This window comes from Equus asinus, chromosome 7, assembly GCF_041296235.1.
Source record: "Equus asinus isolate D_3611 breed Donkey chromosome 7, EquAss-T2T_v2, whole genome shotgun sequence".
Taxonomy (NCBI): Eukaryota; Metazoa; Chordata; class Mammalia; order Perissodactyla; family Equidae; genus Equus; species Equus asinus.
In genome coordinates, this window is record NC_091796.1 from 48,575,131 (window position 1) to 48,597,723 (window position 22,593).

The 22,593-nt window shown below is 40.8% G+C and overlaps 1 protein-coding gene across 3 annotated transcripts in view; it reads right to left on the reverse strand.

The window, feature by feature from the left end:
- Positions 1-22,593, reverse strand: part of LAMA3 (laminin subunit alpha 3) — a 255,342-nt gene that overhangs the window by 111,747 nt on the left and 121,002 nt on the right. For all 3 annotated transcript variants that reach the window (XM_044774483.2, XM_070513304.1, XM_044774485.2), the window contains 6 exons: positions 19,403-19,535; positions 17,082-17,224; positions 14,853-14,950; positions 14,218-14,371; positions 4,598-4,758; positions 1,105-1,213 (listed from right to left, as the gene is read on the reverse strand). In XM_044774483.2, coding sequence (XP_044630418.2) covers positions 1,105-1,213; positions 4,598-4,758; positions 14,218-14,371; positions 14,853-14,950; positions 17,082-17,224; positions 19,403-19,535 — 798 coding nt within the window. The remainder of the gene's footprint in view (positions 1-1,104; positions 1,214-4,597; positions 4,759-14,217; positions 14,372-14,852; positions 14,951-17,081; positions 17,225-19,402; positions 19,536-22,593) is intronic.

A 22,593-nucleotide genomic window follows, 5' to 3' on the forward strand; every position in this document is an offset into this window, starting at 1 on the left:
GAACATCTGCTATATGCCAGGCACTCAGACTGGGGAATCCTGCAAGACCAGGATGGATAATACCCCCGCCCTCACGGAGCCTACTTTCTAGTCAGCCTTGACTACGAATGACATTCGGCTATTTCGAAAGGGCAAACTGATGTTTAAAAGATGAAGATTCAGCCCCATTATAATTTCCAAAGATGAAGAGGTTAAGATTCACCTGGATTGTTATGTTTAAAAAGAGAGACATAACTTTTTCAAATGTCTTAAATTAGCATATAATTTATATAATAATTTTTAAAAACTGAATTCCAGGTGCTTCTTAAGAGGGAGCTCAAATTTTAATGTCGTCAAGGACAAATATTTAAAATACACTAGAAAGGCTGCCTGGCATTTCCCAGAGTGTGATACATGTTTAACATTAGCAGTAACAGGAAGCTGCTTCATACCGAGAGAATCTCATGATCCCTGAGATATTTACCGTAAATCTGGCCATGCCTTCCCAGCCCAGATCCCACTGTCTCTGTTTACCAAAATTCTCAATATTTAAGCTGTGTTATTAAAAGCGTGGGCATGAAGGGTATTTAATCTGCCAAACTTGGCATTTTAAATCTTAATAGTATATATCTAATTAACTGAATAATACCCTTTTTGAAACAGAGTAACAATAGTGTGGAAAAAAATACTGGGTGACTACAACCTTGAAAATTTGGAGGGAATTTGCTAAGAAACTAATAGATGTAATAAAATAGTAAAATGGGAAAGAAAATAAACAGTAACTAACAGCATTTCTATACACCAGCAATAATAAACTAGGAAATACAATAACAAATGGTGTTTCATTCATAATACTAACAATGAATAAAGATTAAGGAAAATTAATTGTGAGATGTGTTCAAATATGATGACTAAACTTTATTGGGCGTTATAGAAAAGGCTCAAACAAATGAAGAGGTGAGACAGATTTCTAGCTGGGAAGAATAAACATCATAAAACTGGCAATTCTCCACAGGTTAATTTTATAGATGTAGTGCAAACCCAGCCAAAATTTTAATAAGCTTTTTAAAAACCCAGATATCAACCAAATGCTTCTAAAATTCAATGGGCAAAACAGAAGCATACCAGAAGGAATCGGGCCATACGTGCTTTGAGCCGAATGTCTGCATCTGCTAACAGCTCATACACGGGGATGCGGCTCCTGCCATCAGTCACAGCACTCCGGCAGAGGACACTGCAAGAGGGAACAGAGTTGGCTCAGCCTAACTCCCCTGGTCTCCCTCACTTTGCATCTCCCTATGGGGTAACATTGCTTTTCAGTTTCTCTTGTTTATAGCCGGGTGGCCAATAGTGAAGTTTTCTGCATGACGAGTTTAAGATGGATGCTGCCCCCAATCCCTAAGGGGAAAAGAACCTTCTCACTGTGGTCCAAGCTAAAACTCTCAGAGCTAAAGGCCTTGCTCACTTTTTCCATCAGGCTTTATGGAATACTTGGTTTAGTCATCGGAAGAAAGAGCCCCGGGGTCAGTCATGTCTGATCTCTAAGGCACAACCTTCTGGGAAATTTACCAATATCCTTGGAACTGTTGGCGATTAAAGTTGCCCAATGACCTCACAATGACATCCCAGGCCACTTCAGTAAGTGCAGCTGGCCTTACACCAGCTCTGAGAAACCCAGAGCTGCTTTTGGAAGCTCTGGCTGTTCCTCCTTCCTCATTTCTACCAGTGGTGTTCCTTCCTTCCATGCCATCAGATGAAACACAGAGCTCAGGAACCTTGAAAAGGTCACAGTTTTGAACCAAAGAATATACTCTAATGGTAAAACCCACAAACGAAGTATTTTTTGAGGAATTTTCTGACTTCATACGCTGTAGCAACTTTCCTGTCTGTAGATATAATTTAGAACTAGAGACATACTGAAAGAAAACGACCATCTCTGGGAAATATTTGAAACAATTTATGCAACGACTTTTTTGGTGTAGAAAGAGCCAAGCACACTTTGTAGCATATATTAGAAACTGAATAAATAGTCCTTTTCTTTTCCCTTTCGTGCATGTGTGTGGGGGTGTGAATGTGTGTGTCAATTAAAATGCATTCCTTTTGGCTTCAAGCATAATCTTGGGAGTTAACTATATTAAGCGATTGCCTTAGGCTTAGTTTTATCCTTATCCTCTACGACATTCTTATTAAGAATAGACCAACAGTAATAAGTGAATTGATTTAATCATTAATGAATCACATCCCTTATGGCGGGCAGACCAGATTGATCACAGCACTATGATGAAAAGTGGTATTCCCACTAGCACCGCTACTTTTCTGCTGGCATATTGCTTTTTGACAACACAGTTAGAACTCAGTTGAGAAATGCTGGGAAAGCTGCAACGGTAAAAGGGCTTGTCATTTGAAACAGGTTTTTACAGGTCAAATCTTTTCCAATTCCACCTATTTTTGGATTCCAGTACTTGTAGCCTGTTCATTTTCGCTCGTTCACATGACAGCCAAAGTGGAGAAAAAGCAAATATTTTAGACAAGTGAAAAAACACCATGGGACTTTCCTGGGATTGGTTAAATACAATAAAAATGATTCCTAGCCCAACACAATACTGTCTTGGTATTCTTAATGACAGACACTGGCAAAGGAGAACTTTGGTGTTGTCATGTCCGGAGCCAAAACGATCTGCAGAATATCATGCAGTTCTCCCCCAAAATGCCATTCAGACAAAGGCCATGAAACAATGCTTATGGCTTAAGGAATTCCAGGAGGGTGTCCTTTCTCTCTTTAGTTTTGAAATCACTCCTCCGCTTGGCATAGATATTCTCAGGTTCTGCTGAGATGATTCAAAGAGTCACCAGGGTCATTATAAATGTTTCCTCCTGTCCCTTTAGCCATCTCCACTTTGCATCCTGTGGGGCAGGGATGAAGCCACGTGATCTGGAAGGTGGAAGCAGTGAGAGAGTTGAACTGGAGGGAGGACTTGGATGGATGGGGTATGGAGATCTGCTCCAGGCCATGTAGCCAACAGGCTCCAGAACTCAGGTGGCGAGGTGACCCACCCATCTGGGAGTGTACATTCCAGCGGTTGCTGACCTCACATCTAGATGCAACTACTATTTTCAGATAATGACAGAACATTCTGCAAAACTTTTATGGCCCATCTGGTGCTCTTATTAAAAATCCAAATGCAATTATAGTCTTTGTTTTTTTTATCATCATGCCAGAGATAAGAGCAGATTAGATTTTTTAATAAGATTTTTAAAAGAAGCTTTCACAGTTTCTTTTTTAGAGTCGCTGAAGTGTGATGTTAATTCAATAACCATTTCATCAAGTCTCATAAAAGTTTCCATTCTAAGCTACTAAAAGTAACTCTTTCAAAGTCTTTCATTTGCAAAACAGGGAAAATGTCCCACTACTTCAGGTCATCTTGGGTTTGACAAAAAGCAACATGAAAGCAGAGGTAACAAAATTTTCAAGGCCTCAGCCAAGAAGTGGGTGGGTTCCTTGCAGTCCTCTACCTGCTGTCTCAAGAGACTCTGACTTCCAGTACCATTTGTCATACAGTTAATCTCACGTGGAAACACTCCTTGCACTAATTCTTTAATTAAAGCATGCTCTGAACATCTGCATACATCTCGAGACACTATGCAAAGAAAACAATTTTTAATAAATCCTTGTCAGAGCTCTTGGAAGGGATGAACTTCATCAGGGTGAATTTTAAAATTGTTTGTCAAATTATTTTTCACCTGACAATCATCAAACATTAATTATCCCCAGTTCTGAAGCATGTGTTGTGAAGACAGGTATGACAGAGAATGAGTCTTTTCCCCTATGTCACGCACCCATGTACTCTCCACAGCATTTGAGGTGAAAGCACTGTACTGAGTTCACTGTTCCACACAGGGGTGACAGAGAATAAAATAAAAATGGCGCTGCTTCATGTGAATCTGAGCCAAAATGGTAAGAAGAACATACAGCTTTTAAAGAAAATGCAACATCTTCAAGACACTGCCCACGGAGAAGCCTCCCAATACCCACACTGGGGGTGACCTTGGATCCCACAACTAGTCCCCTGCTTGTTTTTAAGATTGGCCTTGTGAAATTAAAAAAAGAAACTTCAGCTGAATTGGAGTCAGGAAGGCCTGTAGGGGGAGCTCTCAGGAAGAAACCTACACAGGCATCTCCAACAGGAAGTGCGACTGCTTTACTATCTCAGCAGGAGGAAGGAAGATGTCTCTCCCACTCGGCAACAGCCCAGCCAATGAGAGACTGAAGCAACCCAACCAATGAGAAGCCTCCACACTTCTGACGTCCAGTTTCCTCCACTGGACTCTGTTTATTACAGCCTCTGCCAATTCCCCCTTTTCTCTTATAAATGCAAACCCTTCCTTTGTTTCTCTGGATTTGCTTATGATCTGCCATAGCCAGCATATCTGAAATTGCAATTCTTTTGGTTGTTCCTGAATAAACTCGTTTTGCAGGTAAAACAACTGGCCAATTTACTTTTTAAGTTGACAACCTCAAAAAGGAAAAAGCTTTCCAATCCAGACAATAACCAAAGTTCCCAAAGCAGACTTCCTGATTGTTCAGTGACAGAGGGAGACACAGGGCAGGACTGATTACCTGTACTTGCAGCTGTAGATGTCCACCTGGCCTGCCAGGACAGACCCGGAACTCTCCATGTGCACATCAACCACAGACAGCTGGTCTACTTCTGTGGCATACTCAACCAGCAGCACGTATCGGCCAACCTGTGGGACCCGCAGCCGCAAGCGCAGTTCCACCTGTCAGAGAGCCCGAGGAGACAAGTGTGAAACGTATGGATGCATTTACATAGGCAACGGTGAAAATAGGGCTGAGTGAATCCTGGAAATAATTTTATATGTCATCATAGTAAGAAATGTGGTCCTATAGGTGGGGATGCTGGATAAAACACAGGATGCTCACATAATTATTGTTTGCTTCTCTGCAATTCAAATTTAATGGGGCATCCTGTATTTTTATTTTCTAAATCTGGCAACCCTACTTATAGGGGCTTCTACTCTTTCTACCCGTATATTTGCCTTGTTTCTCAAGGCACAAGACACACCAAAACTTGAAGTAAAAATGAATTTCCAATGGGAGATAAAAAGAATGGAAGTATGCCTTGAAGTTCTTTAACTATTCTTTAATTAAACAAGAAACTTTAAATTATAAAGATGGAAATATTATAAAGTGACACACACACCCTGCTCCTAGGATAATGACTAGTAATAACTAGGTTTTCATACTTCCAAACCATTGCTATGCATGAAGACGCACACACATATACTTTTTTTTTTTAGGGAAAACTGTGCTCATGGTAGGCAATCATGGATGCTTTTGCACCATCACGGCAGAGCTGAGTTGCTGCAACAGAGGCTGTATGGCCCACAGAGCCAAACATATTTACTACCTAGCCCTTTACAGAAAAAGTATGCCCACTCCTGACCTTGCCTATCACTTAGGAGCTTGGAGTCTGGAGTCATGCTGCCTCCAGCTGTGTGATCTTCAGCAAGTTATTTAACATCTGTATCCAAGTTACTTAACACAGTATCCTCTTCTGTAAAAATGAGGATAACAATAGTACCACATCTTATGATTATTATGACAATGAAGTGAATTAATATGTGAAGAGCTCTTAGAACTGTATTTGGCATGTCATAAGCATTATATAAACTTTGATGATTTTTGCTTTCTGCCATGACTTGCTTTTTTTATTCAACAGTATGTCATATGTCTATATCAGTATATGTGAATATACTACATTGTTCTAATGACTGCCTACCATTCCATAATATGAATATAAAATAATTTAGCCGATCCCCTAATGATGAGCACTAAGGTTGTCTCTAATTTTCCCTACAACACATAATGCTATATGATCAGCCTTGCATATACATATATCCTTATGCTAGCATTTCTGTAATATTCCTAGAAGCAGAATTGCCGGGTCAAAGTGTGTGTGCATATTTAATACCTGGGCCAATATTAGAACTACATTCCTTAGCAGTTTAACCCACTTCAGCCCATAAGCTTAGGCCCACACTTAATTAAAGATTTTAATTAAGCCACACTTAATTAAAATCTCCTGCCCCTTGCCTTTAGGAAATTCACATTTACTCTTCCTTCTGTGCAGCTCTGCACCACACAACTGCTATTTTCCACAGTGATTTTTCTATCACTTAAATAATAGAAAGACTTCCCTCAGTGAAAAAATGTGGATTATCCACACCACTTTTCTACTCTGGGTTATAGAGTGAAATAAGGCACTGCCATTGGTCCACGTGGGGAGGTTATTACCAGCATTTCTCCCCTGGGCATGTCCAAACAAGGGCTTGTCTGTTTTTACCCCACCACAAAACACATACAAGCCAAGGATGGATTGAGCTTTCTTCTAGAAGTTATTATTGCCTGCCAGTTCTATCATAGCACTCTATTATAAATTTCTATTACTCTTTCCACTCTGAGTCCTGTGAATTGACTTTTGCAAGAATGCTGGAAAGGTGTAAAATATATTTGATGCTAAAGTGGGTTTTGAGAAACTCAGATAAAACACAAAAGACGGCAAACAGGAACTTTACTGTTTGTTCTTTGTTATAAGTTATTTATCTTTAAAAAAGGGAACTTTAATGGAACCAGTGTTAACTTAGAGGAATCTTTCTGGTTTTATGGTACAGAATTGCCTTCACCTTATTATCAGTATTTCAAGATAAAGGCATAAAAGAAGAGTTTATCAAATCTGCTGCTTACACAAAGCTAAGAGGAATAACTAACATGTCTCATGTCAAAATGGGGATTCAAAATTAGTCAGTCAACATATACTTATTAAACACCTACTCTATGCCAGCCCACCAGCAAGGTGATGGGAATACAATGAGAAACAAGACAGACCTGGTCTCTGCCTTCAAACAGAGTTTATTCAAATAATTAGATAATTAGGCAAATACAACGTGAAATTACATGTATGACAAATGCTCTGAAAAAGTGCTATGGGAATATGTAAGGGGCTGCCTGAGCTAGTCAGGGAGATGAGCATGGAAGGGAAGATTTCCCTGAAGAAGCAACAGCTTAGCTGAGTATTGTAGGACAAGGAACAGATGACCAGGCTATGAGGGGAGGGAAGCGAATTCATGTAGAAGGAACAGCCTGCAGGAGGAATGACATACAGTGCTGTAGGGTAGTATATCATGTAGGTCCAAGAGACTGAATGCAGGCCACAGTGGCGAGGAACAGAGAGGAAGAGGATGCATGATAAAATTAGAAGGTAGGAAAGCCAGCCTTATACAGCATTAAAATTTTTTGTCTCTATCCTAAGAGCAATGAGATGTTATTGTAATATTCCAATTGTGTGTGTGTGAGGGTAGGGCAAGAAGTCAGTGATGATTAGATATTTCTATCAAAATGATTATGCTGACGATAGTATAGAGAAGGGATTGGGAGATGCAATGGGCAAGAGCTGATGTGGGTGAGCTAATGAGGAAGTTACTGCAGAGATCCTCATAAAGGATGATGGTGTATTGGACAAGAAAGATAGAAGAAGAGAAGTGGAGATACTCAAGAAAAATTTGGGAAGTAGACTCGGGGATAGGTTGGCTTTGGTGGGAGACATGGGAGAAGTCATAGATGATGCTAAGAATTCCGGTTTATGCAATTAGATGAATGGTGGCACCGTTTACTTAGGAAGGGTACACTAAAACAGAATTTGAGATCCCTTTGAGACATTCAAAAGGTGGTATCAAGAAGGAAGTTGGGTATGCGACTCTGCATATAAAAGGAGAGATATGACTGAACATACCAATTTGGGAGTTATCTGTGTAGAGTTGGTATCTAACACAATAGGCATGAATGAGACTGCTTAGGGAGGAATATAGAGTAACAAGACAGGAGCTAAGACTGAACCTTGACAATTTCCCACATTCAATGGATACACAGAAGAGGATGAGCTGCATGTGATATTTTGAGGAAGCAGCCAGAGAGGTAGGAAGAGAACCAGACTACTCTTAAATTATGGAAAACAAAGTAAGAGAGTGTTTTTAAATGGAAAGAGAAACAAGTATTGAAAGCTGCTGAGAAGTTAAACAAACGAGTAGATGAGGACTAAAAAATATCCACTGGATTTAGTGACAAGGATATCAGTGGAAACCTTGGTAAAAAAAAAAAAAAATAATGAAGTAGGGAGGCGAAAGCCAGACTGGTGTGGGTTGAGGTGTGAGTGGAGGGTAAAGAATTAGAAATAGTGAGTGTAAGCAGGTCTTTGGAGAAGTTTGGCTGTGAAGAGTAGAAGAGTTATGGAGCAGTGGCTGAAGGATTGTGGGGGGGGGGCAGTTTTAATAATAATAGGATAGAATTTAGCATAAAAAAATTTTTTTTAAACATTGGTGCCTGAGCTAACATCTGCTTCTATCTTCTTTTTTTTTCCTTCTCCCCAAAGCCCCCTAGCACATAGTTGTATATTCTAGCTGTGAGGGCCTCTGCTTGTGCTATGTGGGACGCTGCCTCAGCATGGCCTGATGAGCAGTGCCATGTCCTGGCCCAGGATCCAAACCAGTGAAACCTGGGTTGCCAAAGCAGAGCGTGTGAACTTAACCACTTGGCCACAGGGCTGGCCCCAGAATTTAGCATTTTTAAAATGTGTGGGTGACTTCCAGTTCAGATGGCACAGTAAATTCACATTTGCTATACCCCTCCTGCTCCAAAAGATAGCAACTATAAATAAAATGTTTTAAAAGGAAAACAAAAAAATATATTTGGAATTAAAGGTAAACAGACGATGGAATAGTAAAAAGTAAAAGAAAAATTAGAAATGGCACTGGGGCTGAAGTTATAGGCTTGCTGACCTCCAGGTCTGGAAGCAGGCTGTTTTGGTCAACAATTCAGCTCATGCAGAGTAAAGAGAACTGAAGATGCTCCATAAGACAGCAGCCAGATCCAGGCTCATTTTTTGAAGCCAAAGATATGGGTTCCCTCAAATCAAGAAAAGGTGGAAAAAAATTGCTGACAATCTACCACTTGGGTTTTGGCTTTATAAAAAGCTGACGAATTGGGAATCAAAGATCAAAGATGCAGCCTCACGACCAAGAAACTGAGTTAAGCCACTCACTGGCTCAGTGTCTAAATCTATGCTACCCCCAGGATCACAACAATAGAGGTGGCACATTGTAATGCCTGGCTCTAGGCTAAGGGTCCAGAGGACTAGGTAATACATTGCAAAAATAATAGGCTGAAATGGGTGTAGAGAAAAAGGGAAAGGTAAAAACTTCTCATTTAAAATAAGCCAATATGCCTACAAACAAAATTAGCCTTCGAAACATTAATAAATCTAATGTTAAGAAAGATAAGCAACAATATGATCAGTTAGAAGATGAGTTCACGCTAGATGAGACAAACTCTATGGAATAGTCTGACAAAGACTTTAAAATAAGTATAGTGGTCCCTAAGCTGAAATCCCCAAACTCTGAAAAGCGAATCTTTTTTGTAACTTGTTTGGTGGCAAAACCTAACCTAACCTAACCAGTCATCACTTGGTGGCAAAATCTGACTTGAACTGATACAAGTCCATGTACATAGTCTTTATGTATCTCCCTTGGAGTGCCTATTCATGTTTTTCATTGGAGAAATATTAACCTGTTTGATTATAGGGTGTTGCCTAGGACCCCAGTGGAGACGGTGTGTGTGTGTGTGTGCGTGTGCACATGTGCAGGTGTGCCCATGTACCATTTTATCTTTTTAAAATCTTAAGAATTCTGATTTCTGAAATATACCTGCTCCAGGAGCATTAACATACTCAAAAAGATAAATGAAACCTCCTTAAAAAGTTAACAAAGTTACAAAACAAAAATTGGCAGAAAACAAGAAAAATAAGTATGAGAAAAAGCCAATTAGAAACCTTTGAGATTAAAAGTATAAATTAAACTGAATCAATAGGCTGGATAAAACCCTAAACTGGTGATAGTGAAACAGAACATTCACATATTCTAAGAGAGTCTTGAGGAATTCACCCAGAAAGAGCCAAAGAGATATAAAATACGAAAGAGCAGTTTGGAGACAGATTGAGAGGCTCTACCATTCGTCCAGTCTGATTTCCAGAAAAGAAGAATATAAGGAATGGCAGGACAACAACATTTGAAGAGATAATACTTGAGAATTTCTCAGGATGAAAGACATAAATCTTCATACTGAAAGTGCATCCTGAGCACTAAATAGATAAATAAAATAAATCCACACCTAAACACATCATAATGTAACTTCAGAATATCACAAATAAAAGTCCATCCTAGGACATCTGGTTAAATATAATAGATTAAATACACATATTTATTGATACTTCCTTTTAGAAATCCCCCCAAATAAGAGTATTTTTTGAATTATAAACCTACAAAGAAAAAGAGAATAGGGAAGAAGAAAAGAACAGACCAAGAAATCAACACAATTTTGGAAGCTGGAAAGCAAACAGATGTTAACAAATGAGACCAGAGAAAGCTGAAACTTAAATTTTCTGTGTGTGTGTGCAGGGTTGGGGTGGGGGTTGGAAGAAAAGACCAAAGAAGTCTCCCAAAGCACAAAACAAGATAAAGAGACTGAAAATCTGGATTAAAGATAAAGGAATAAATTACCAAAGAAATAACTCAACAAAGTTTCTCAGAATGATGGATAGGACTTTCCAGGCTAAAAGGATCTGCTGAGAGCCCAGCACACTAGATGACACACTACCTATATGAAGGCACATCCTTGTGAAATTTCAGAACACGAGAAATAAAGAGATGATTCCAAAAGCTTTAAGAAAAAGGGAAAGCAAGTTGCAGCCAAAGGATTGAGAACAGAATGTAATTTCTCAACAGCAACACGTGAAGCTAGAAGTCAATGGGAAAATGTCATCAAATTCTGGAGAGAAATTATTTCCAACCTAGAATTCTATATCTAACCAAAGTAAGAATTAAGATTGAGAGTAGAATAAAGATATTTTCAGATATGCAAGGTCTCAAGAAAAAAGAAAATGTACCTCCTATGTAGTCCTTGTCAGGAAGCCATAGGAGGCTATAATCTACCAAAATGAGAAAGCAAAAAACAACAACAACAAAAAAGGAAATTCCAATAGTCAAGAATAAGAGGATCCAATACAGCGGATATGAAAAGTGAATATCTAGGACAGTGGCGTGATGACGAAAATTTTAAGGAGATGGCTGTGCCTCAGGTGCAGAGACTACATTCCGGAGTAAAGAGGAGAGATGAAGGATTCCAGGAGAGATGTCTCCAAGAAGAAATGGAGGAAAGAAAAAAGAAAGAAAGGGAGGGAGGGTATGTGATACATTTGAATTGAGATAAAACTTACTGTAAGTCTATGAGAAAATAAAAATAAAATTTCTAGACACAATAATAAGTTGGAGGTTGGTTTACAATGGGTAAATAAGCATGCGAAGGTCCAAGTCATGTACAAGAAAAGAACAGAATTACTGAATAACTTTACACTTTGTTGGAAAACTTTATACTTAAGAAAGATACTTGTTAAAATGTTCAGGGTAACCCCTAAAAAACTAGAAAACAAAATATACCTACCAAATAATCAGGGAGATAGAGAAAACTGTCACAAACAGAAGTCAGAAAACGATGAAAAATAAAAGGCAAATAAAAAGCTAGTAAACAAAGTAAAGAAGATGGTAAAAATAAGTTGAAATATGCCAGTAATCACAACAAATATAAATGGATTAAAGTCACATCATAAAACAGTGATGATCAGACTGAAATATGAAAAATCAAGCTATACATTTATTTACAAGACACAGAGGCTTGCAGCATATACAACAGGTGCGGCTGACATAAAAAGATGAACTTTCCAGATTCTCTTTCTCAGAGAGAATAAAGAAGGGAGACTCAAGTGGTTAGGAGGTAACAAAGAAGTGGGACCAGAGCAGCCTTCATGGCATGTGTGTGAGACAAAGAGCTACCAAGTAAGCAAAGGAGGCCACTCAGTAGAAGGATTTGTGAACAGACAAACACACCGAGAGAAGAGGAGGCCTCTGTTAGAACCAGGCAGCTCTGTCCCTCCAGGATTTCTGAGAGACCTGAATGCACTCAAAACCTGCCCTTGGAATCCTGCCAGACATCTCTGGGGAAAAAACACCCCCTCACATGAGCTAGATTTAGTAGATTGCTCTTCCTTTCAGCCCAGAGTTCTGACTCTAACACACACCAGCAATATGGCTACAATTACTGGGCCATCACTGTGTGCTGGGCACCCCAATGAGTCCCATGTGGATTATCTTATTTACTAGTACCCATGAGGTAGCTACTATTCTTATCTCCATTTTGTATACTAGTAAATTCAGGCCCAGGGAGATTTCACAGCTAGTTAGTGGTGACCCAAGACATGAACCCAGGCAGTTTCACTCAAGAACCATTCCCTTACCACCACATTACCCATGGTTTCCAAAATGGAGGAGGGATTACTCAGCATTGCTCCAGGTGGCCTATGATGACCAAAAGTTAGACATTATAATGAGCCAGATTTTGGCTTCATATAAAAAGGACTTTCTAATAATTATGGTTTATTTAAAAATGGAATAGGCTACCTCTAGAAGAACTGAGTCCCACATCAATTAAGTATTCAACAGAGGCTAAATGAATATCTAACAAGGATAATGTAGAAAGAATTCTTCCACAGGAAGGGAAATCAGATTATTTCTAAGACCTCTTCCAACTCCCTTAGTCTCTGAATTTTAGTACAATGATCTATTACAGTGCTGTCCAACAGAACTTTCTGTGACGGCAAAAATATTCTACAATCTGTGCTGTCCAAAAGGGTGGCCACTAGACATATGTGATTACTGAGCACTTGAAATGTGGCTAGTGCAACTGAGGAACTGAATTTTTAGCTTCACTTAAGTTTAATTAATTTAAATTTATATAGCCACATGGGGCTAGTGGCTACTGTATTAGACAACACAAGTCTGTAAGCATTCAGATAAAAAGTAAAAAAGGACTGTTAAATAAAACTGGACAGCCCAGGGCTTAGTTTTATGCATCATGCAGATATCATAGCTCAGTGATGTGGCTCTGGGCTAAGTCAGAGGCAAGGACACCTCCTGATGAATCCTTGGCATAACTTCCTGAAGATTAGTCTGTCTCAACTGTACCTCCCTGCTGTCTGCGGAACACACACACACACGTGCCTCTGTATACATGTATGTATATGCATACACACGTGTGTATGTGCATATGCGTGTGGGTATTCGCACAGGTAGGGAGGGATATGGCAGTCTGTTAGTATTAGAACAGAGTGGAAGGAAGATCATTTTGTTTTTATTTATGCATATCTATATATTTTACTTATAAGTATATATTTTTTGTAAAATAAAAATTCTTATAAAATAAAATGAAATAAAGACTAAACTTAAGAAATATCCTTAAAATCTTATAACTGCTACCTTGAAAATGTTAGAAATGTAGTTTACAAAAAGGTACACATCTAAATGTTCAGTGAGAATTAATACCATATGCCTTTTCATTCTACACATTTAATCCCCCCAAATGAACATTTTTCTCAAAGGTACAAATGGAATGGAAAAGAAATGGAAATATAGTGGAGGAAGCTTTTCTTCAGGGTCTTCATTTGGAGGTGTTGTGTTGCGCGTTCTTATTGTTATGATTGATATATAGTACTTCTAACTCAAACCTTAAATTAGTATAGTCCTACGTTGTTTTGAGGTTCAAAGAACTCTTGGAAAAAAGCAACGCCAAGACCTGTGGTAACCTGTCTTGTGAGCCATGAGGGAGGCGCCTTGGGGTGTAGCAGTTCCAGATTCTGAGCTCAAGGAATTCAGCTGTTAGAAATTGCTTAGCCTAAGGAGCTGAAGAGTCATTGAGTGTTGTATCCTTTTAGGGTAAGCTGTTTAGTTTCTGGAAGCCTTTTATAGAGATCTTACCCTGAATCGAGTAGAAGAGGATGCCCCCTTCTAAGTCCAGGGAATCTAAAGGAAAGGATTCTGTGATTGCCCATGTTCCCCAGCAAGTCTAGAAAGTGTTTGACGACCAGCCTTACCATGTCTCAGTGTGGTGCACCACCCAGCCCTAAGCTGAATCAGAGCACTCAGTCCCGCTTTAATTAATACCTCTGAGGAATTCTTGCAGGTTCCCCTGAATTTGAGAAGCTAATATTGCCAAGGGTTTTCAGCAGACACAGACAGGAGGTAGTAATAGCTTTGACAGTAAATAAAAGGCTGCCCCACCTCTCTCCCACTGAGGTCCGCCATGACTGGGTGTGCGGGGGTGGGCTGGCTCATTGCCAAGGGTCTTGGCTCCCCATCAAGCAGGAAGTGTCTGGCCTCACAAGCCAGGGTACAGGGGAATCGGGTCACTGGCAAATGCTGGTAAAGCAAGCAACTTCAAAAACAACAAAATACAACAGTTACAACTGAGAACATAACACAAAGCATCCCCAAGGACTCTTAGCCATTCCATTCATTCATCATTCTTCAAAAACTTTTACTAAGTGCCGACTTTGGCAAGTGGGTGGTAAATTTTCATCCGCATGAGGAATGGAAGAAATAAAGGTCCACAAACCCAAATTCTATCATAAGGTCTTCCCCTTACCAGGTGCATGACCTCGAGGACATTATTTGAGCATTCATCAGCATTTCCACATGCTAGAGGGTGGAAGTCACTCTTAAGGGCCAGCTACAGTGTGCAAAATGCTTTGTGATTCGTACGTGAAAGACAGTCGACTGCCACAGAGAAAAATCACAATTAAGGAATTATCCAGGGCATCCTGCTGCAGCTGTGACCCTGAGGCCTATTGTGAATCCTGGCACCAAAGGCTCCTGAGTTAGAGGACCTGGATGCTGCACCTGCTGCCCATACTAACTTCTCTTGGGGAGGTCCTGCGTCAGCACACGGCTCTGTGACTGGCAGCTGCAGCGAAGATGCCTCATAGTAGTCCCTGGGGAGCAGCACCAGGTAGTCCTAGAAAATAAAGACCAAAAGGACGATTACTCATCCTGGTGGTGGGCCTACTTTAGTAATAAAATAACCAAACATGCTAGCTAAGTTAATAATAGCCAGGTGAAGCTTGCCAGTTAAACTCTCCACATCAGCTGCCTTGTTCTGCCCCACGGCGCACCAGCACACTCATTGCGGGTGCTTTCAGCACTGAAGCTAAGTGCCTCAGGTGAACGTTTTTATTTTCAAATCTCAGGGAAATTTTACTGCCTCTCCTGGGTTGTTTATAAATTCAAAAATAAAAATAATAAACCCTAAATTGATAAAATATTCCTTTGAAATACTGATTGCCTTCATCACTATAGAACAATGAGTTGCAGGTCACATATTATGGCTTTTTGTTCCCACACCAGAGCGATGCTTGCCTGGCTTGGTATAAAAAGTGATGTTTTGTGATCTTGGTGAATCATAGACTGAAACTGGCTACTGCCTGTCCCAGGATACGAGAGGAAGAACATGTTCCACTGAGTGTGCCAAAGGAAGCCCACAACGTAAATTCAGCTAAGCAGCTCTTCAGGAAAGAGCAGAGCTCTGGGCTTCTGACACGTGGATGGTGTGACAGCTTCCCAGCAACCCTGGCATCACTGCCTATCTGCAGAGGGAGGGAGGGAGGGAACTTCTTCCACAAGGAGAGACTCATACACAGGCCATAAGGCTTTTTCTCTCTTCACAGACCTCAATTTGTCTCTAATGGAGAAGACGAGAAATGTATGGGAGGGGAAAAGTAGGGACTCAGTGGTCCACCTCAGTGGTCTTAATACCTGAGTGGGTTTTAATTTTAAAGTGGTTATTGTTCTATTAATAAGCTTCCTTAGGTTGGGACCATATCTCCTCACTACTTTATGGTCCCATACATCCCAAAACAGTAAAGGTTGATAATAGGTGCTCAATAAAATATTTTCAGAGACAATGAGGTCATAATATGGAATCATACCTATGAATTAGTACCCAACTGCAGTGACTAAATGTCATGAAGCAGCTTCCATGCCTATGTAATAACTTTTATAACGAACTTCTTTCCATTAGTCCAACTCTGTACCCATTATTGGACATCTGTATCTGGCCTCAAAGGAGTTTTCCTCTTCCTCATTTCTAACATCTGTGACACATTCTTAAACTTTTTTAAAACAACGAAGCTTTCTACCAAGAAGATGCAAGAAAAACAGGGACTCAATGAACAGCACAAACCTTCACATTTTCTCTGTAAGATCCTAGGTTGGGCAAGGACCTGTAAGGATAAGCATTGACTCTAAGGAAGAAGCAACTGAGGCAGGCTTGGACTTAAGGGACTTGCCTAAGGTTTGCTAATGTAGCCAATCACAGGGGTCGTGCCAGAAGGAAGAGCTTTATGTTTTCCACTCTGAGTGCATGAAACCAAGTATTGCCAAAGACTTTATTGTGAAAGCCCTTGCTACAAGCTAAAGCAGCCATCAAAGAGGGCTCTCTCAGACAGCAGTTTTCCATCCCTTGGACTCCCCACAGCCCCATGGCTTCTCTGGCTATTCTGTTAGTGTTCACAGACACAGCCTTTTCCTTAATGAAGAGTTCTCTGTCCAAGGCAATCTCTTTGGTGAGACTATTGCCTACATTGAAGGTAGAAGAAGGCAGGAAAAGCGCCATGGAGAAGCACTGGCTCCTCCAGTCTCTTCCTTCTCTTTCCACCACCCAGAACTTCACTGATTTTAGGATCTTCTCTTCCTCTAGCTTCATCTGATTCGTTCTACACAATTCCCAGGGAGGCTGATTTTTTTAGATGTCCTTCTGATTCCTGATGAAAAATCCCAAAGACAGTTTTGAAAGGTGGGACATACGGTCATTAAGGTTTTGCATTTATTTTGATATCTTTGAGTCATTATGAGTTATAATTTGTTTTTTGTTTTTTTTTTTTTGCTTGTGAAAAGCTTGCTGGAAGAATATAAAAGATAGTTTAAGTTGGTTCCTAGGTCATTATGTCACGAAAGGGCAACTGTCATCATAGGTTCCTGTGTCTAAAAGGGAACCAGCTATGATTTTGGTATCTTATAGTCACTGTGGCTCACCGTGGAGGGGACCATCTTAACGGGGGGAAGAATCTCCACTCAGAACTCTCTCTTACCAGCAGGACTCCTTCTGCCTTAATACAAGCAATCCATTTCCCTGGTCCAATTGAAAATGGGTCTGCAAAACCATTTCCGGGGACGGTGACAAAGGCTGGCTCCTTACTCGGCAGGAAGATGATTTCTTTGCTTTGAGCAGCACCTATCAGAAATAAAAGGAATTGCTTGGGGCATTTTTCTAGCAGTCATTATTATGATTTTAGATATTCAGGGTTTTTTTTTTGTTTTGGGTGAGGAAGATTGTCCCTGAGCTAACATCTGTTGCCAATCTTCCTCTTTTTGCTTGAGGAAGATTGGCCTTGAGCTAACATCTGTGCCAGTCTTCCTCTACTTTGTATGTGGGACACCACCAGAGTATGGCTTGACAAGGGGTATGTAGGTCCATGCCTGGGATCTGAACCTGTGAACCCTGGGCCACTGAAGTGGAGCATCTGAACTTAACCACTATGCCACCAGGCTGGCCCCTTAGATATTCAGTTTTTAATATTCAGTTTACATCTTGAAAAGTTTAAGATGGTTTGCTGATCATATGTCCCGATCAGATTTATTGATATAATTTTAAGAACTCATATGAATGCATATGTATAAAATAGACTAGAAGGACCTTGATGTTAGCAGAGCCTATGCTGGGATTGTGAGTGATTTTTTAATTTGTTAAATGATTGACTATATCAATGCATGTAAACTGCTTAGAAAAGTTCTTTGCACATACTAACTATTCAATATATTACATTAGATATTAAATTATTTTTTTCCTTTTTGTTTATACGTAATTTAAAATTTTTAGTTTCTAATAAAGAACATGCATTCATTTTGAAATAAAAAGTTTTGGCTTTCTGTTTGATTATTTTCAGGACGCAGTGTGTTTTCCTCTGCACTGAACAAATAGAGGACCTTCTGTAGAAGGTTCAGAACAAACAAAACTGTTGCGTCTGAGTCCAATTGAGACTTTTTATTTATTCAGAAGAAATGTTTACTCCAAATCCTTGCGTTCAGTCTCCCGGTCTACAAACATCTGTGGGGCCCACTATGGGTCAGGCCTGGGACTAGGTTCTGGGGAGGATGCAGTCAACACAGCCAGCACGGGCTTTGCTCCCCAATAGCAGGGACAGGGGAAGTGAGGGGTTACAGACCAGAAAACAGGAGAATACGGTACAGTGTGGACAGCGGTGTTGGGGAGGAGGCACAGGTTACTACAGGAATACACAACCGGGGCTCCTGACTCAGACAGGGGGGCTTAGGAACGGCGTCCCGGAGAATGAGAAAATGAACCAGAATGTATTCCAACTGTTTGAGTAAAGAGAAGGCAAACTGCTGATGGAAGTGTCACCTCGGAGGCAGTGGAAAGAGTCGGGGTCTGACGATTGGGACGTTTGGACAAAGACCAGCCACGTGCTTAGGCAATTGACTACCTCTCAGCTCTGCCTCCTCTTCAACCCTCTTCAGTTCACAAAGTTCTTATCATGTAAAGAAACAGATGCTAAAGTACTCTGTAATCGATAACATTAGACCAGTTTACTAGTCTTACTAGTTCTTCCTGTGGGTTATTAGTTCATCAACCTCCAGCCTCACAAGCTTGGCTGAGACAACTTGGGAGCTTCATTTCTTCCCCCAAGTCTGACTCTGCTGTAAATGCTAAACAAAGAAGCTTAAATTTCTATCCTAAATTAGATTTTCATTGGCGCCATTTTGTATCCTTTTGGAGTCTTAGTGCTTCCTGGAATCTGTTTCCAGAACTGTTGGAAGCCCTAGCTCCTCAAAGAACAGACTTCCAGGCCTCTGACTGTGATGAGATCTGCCCTCTGACTGAGCTTCTCCTCTGCCTTCAGGAATCCCTCGTCCCTGAACGAGGCTGGCATGCTCCTCTCTGGAGCTTTCTTGGGCTTCATGTTTAGAGCGTTTGTCTTAAAAATTCCTATCCTCACCCACTTCTCCTTCAACTATTTGGTTTGCCTGAAACAATGGGAGAATTTAGAGCAGTAGGCCATGGTTTCTCAAATACCACTGCAAAGGTGACACCCACTTTACCATGAATGAGTTATACATTAGCTTTGCCCTGTGGTGATATCATAACCCACAGGGTTCAGCCAAGGGATAGATTTTTTAAATGACAGTTAATGATCAATTTAATAGGAAAATTTAGATAAGCAGAACGTTAGAGATGGAAAAGGCAGCAAATGACACAGCCCCTGGAGAATGGTCCTATTAGACCACGTGGCAGCTGAATGTTTTCCACGGAGGTCAACTTTGGGAAAATTAGAGAAAAAGTTCCACTAATTCATCATTTCTCAATCCAAAAGAGGCTTAAAAATTTACCCACCTGCTTTAGCCCAGGATGGATAAATAGTTACTCGGCCAGATACTGCTTCAGTTCCAGGGTTAATATATCTCAGAATAACACGGAACAAGGTGAGACTTGATGTCCCCACATTCAACATGATCTTTACTTCATTCTGAAAAATATCAAAAAGCCATAAAGTATAGAAGAGACAACTTGTTAAAAGAAATGAGAGCCAAACAGTGACTTTATTCAAGTTTCACTACTGGGCTTCCCGTGTATACGCACACACAAACACACACATTCACACCCACTCAAGCACCAAGTAACTAACTGTGGAAGATGGAAAAGGCAGGCCTAACAATACATTAAAATCACTTACAATTAAAGCTACAATGAAAACATACTCCCTCAGCAACTGAGATCCTCTGTTGACCTTTTTGTAATTAGGTAGACAGAGCGGAATATTAGATGGACAAGGGTTTAGGGAGAGCCACAGCGCTGGGACAACCACCACTGGCTGAAATAGAAAGGTGAGAAATAAAAAGGTGGAAGAGAAGGAAAGGAAAGTGTATTATTTAACACTGTTCCCCTCCCTCCCTTAGAGAGACCATTTGTAAGATAATAGAAAATATATATAGGTCTCCGACCCCTGTTCCTGGCAAATAGCTCCAGGAACCCTTGAAATTTCCTATGTAATAGGAGCACTAGGAGGATCTTTTGTTCTAATATTTGACTTTGACCCTGTCCCTGACATGAGGCTTCTAAAACCCTTGTAAATTCCTAAGTGATAAGATGACTAGGAGCATCTTTGTTCTAATGAGGAGACTCTGGATGGCTCCTGGATAGGGGCCGGTCACCAGAAAGACCCAGCCATGATTAGAAGCTTGGAATTTTCAGTCCCATCGCCCATCCTCCGGAGAGTAGAGAGGAGGGCTGGAAACAGAGTTGATAATTGATCATGCCCATGTGAGGAAGCCTCCATAAAATCCCAAAAGTATGGAATTCAGAGAGCTTCCAGGTTGGTGAACACATCCACACTGAGAGGGTGACACACCCCAACTCCATGGGGACAGAAGCTCCTGTGCTTGTGACTCTCCCAGAACTAGCCCTATATATCTCTTCATCCAGCTGTTCATCTTTGTCATATCCTTTAATAAACTGGTAAACATAAAAAAGCATTTCCCTGAGTTCCATGAGCAGCTCTAGCAAAGTAATTGAACCCAGGGAGGAGTGACAACCTGGGCTTGTGACTGGCCTCTGGTGTGTGGGGTGGGCAGTCTTGTGGGACTGAGCCCTTAACCTTGTGGGATCTGATGCTCTCTCCAGGTAGGTAGTGCTAGAATTGAGGTAAATTGTAGGACACCAGCTGTTGTTGCAGAGAATGGATTGGTGTGGGGAAAAATCCCCACACACTTGGTGACCAGAAGTGAAATGTATTGTGTGAGTAGTAAAGGAGACTCACAGAGAAGAAACACACAGAGAAGCAGGAGGCTGTGTTTTTCCCTACACAGGGAGGAAAAAACTGAGGTTTTCCAACTCACCACTCCAGAGTTCACTTCACACAAGTAAAATTCTAAGTGGTCACAGAAACCGAGGTTGGCCAAGGAAAGGTTATAGACCCCAAGCACACTAGTGATAAAACGTGCATGTAACTAAAACATGCCTGCAGAGTCATACGAAGTTGATCTCAATCCCTATCCAAGAAGAACGTGGGCTTCTCCTTTCGTGGGAGGAGGCTGTTGGTCCCCGGCCCCGGGTGCTTACACGATACTCTGTGAGTGCTGTTGAGCCCATGGTCTTGAAGGAAAGAGTAGACTAGTTTAATTCTGAACTGCAGACTACATGTCCAGGTTCAGCTGTGGCCCCAGGAAGTTCATGAACCTTGGAAATTTCCAAATCGGTGGTTCTTTTAGTCTCTCCTCCAGCCCCTTTGGTTAAAATGAAGGGGACTTTCGTTGAATGAGACATCTGTGACAATAAGTACTGACTTTGGGTAGGATCCTTTATTCTGGGAACAGGAGCTGCCAGTTGACCCACACTGAGCCCTCTTTATTTGACTGAATTCATCTTTAAGTGTTAGTGCCAAGTTGGAAAATAAAAACGGAAAAATGTCTTAGAAGCAGAGTAAAGTAAGCAGTGATTCAAAGGACACCATCAAGGTCCTCTGACTAAAAATATGTACAGAAAATCCATCATTAGAAATTCATTCCTTCGTGTTAGCCGGCTATTCTTTCAAACTATAAACACTTGTGAGACGGTATATACCTTGACTGGGCTCTCAGTCATTCATATCCAATTATGACTCAATGGAAACCACTGCTTTTTTCCAAATAATGAAGTAAGATCAAGCAACTAAAGAAATAGAATTGCTGTATTTGAGGAGAAGGAGAAAATAGTGAGGTGTCTTAAGATCCTAGGTTCTGCCTGGGAAAGGCAGCCTAGATGGGGACTCTGGCCCGGCAAGAAGCAGTGGTGGACCGTGGAGGCTCCAGGAGAACTCGATTGACTGAGGGCTGACTGAGACAGAAGCAGCAAGTACTAGTCTTGGGTCTACTTAGGACAAATACTGGATCGCCCTGGCCACCAGTTTACCTCTTTTACTCTGAATTTCTCCACTGAGAAACCCAGCTTGAAGAGACCAACCTCAAAGAGAAATTCTGAGAACAAAACTACTCAACTCTCTGCAGACATTTTTAGTTATAAATAGCGTATAAGTTCTAAAGGTCAACAGTTAATGTGTAAATTCCTTAATTATTCCAATACAAAGCCAAGAGAGATGGATACAATAGAGAAGAATGAAGGAAAGGAGAAACAGGGGAAAGAAAAGTTAAATAGTTCTAACTAAAACTCCTCATTTATCTCAGTTTCTATTCATAGTAATTCAGAGTTTAAAAAGCAAAGAGAAAAAAAAAAAGCGTTGGTCAAAAATGAGCAACACAAGGGGCCGGCTCCATGTCCCAGTGGTTAAGTTCAGCATGCTCCGCTTCAGTGGCCCTGATTTGGTTCCTGGGGGGGACCTACACCACACATTGGTGGCCATGCTGCGGCAGTGACCCACATACAAAATAGAGGAAGGCTGGCACAGATGTAGCTCAGAGCAAATCTTCCTCAAGCAAAAAGGGGAAGATTGGTGACAAATGTTAGCTCAGGGTGAATCTTTCTCAGCCAAAAAACCCCCCAAAAAACCCCAGAGCAACATAAGCTTTACTGGAATTGTCACCTCATTTTTT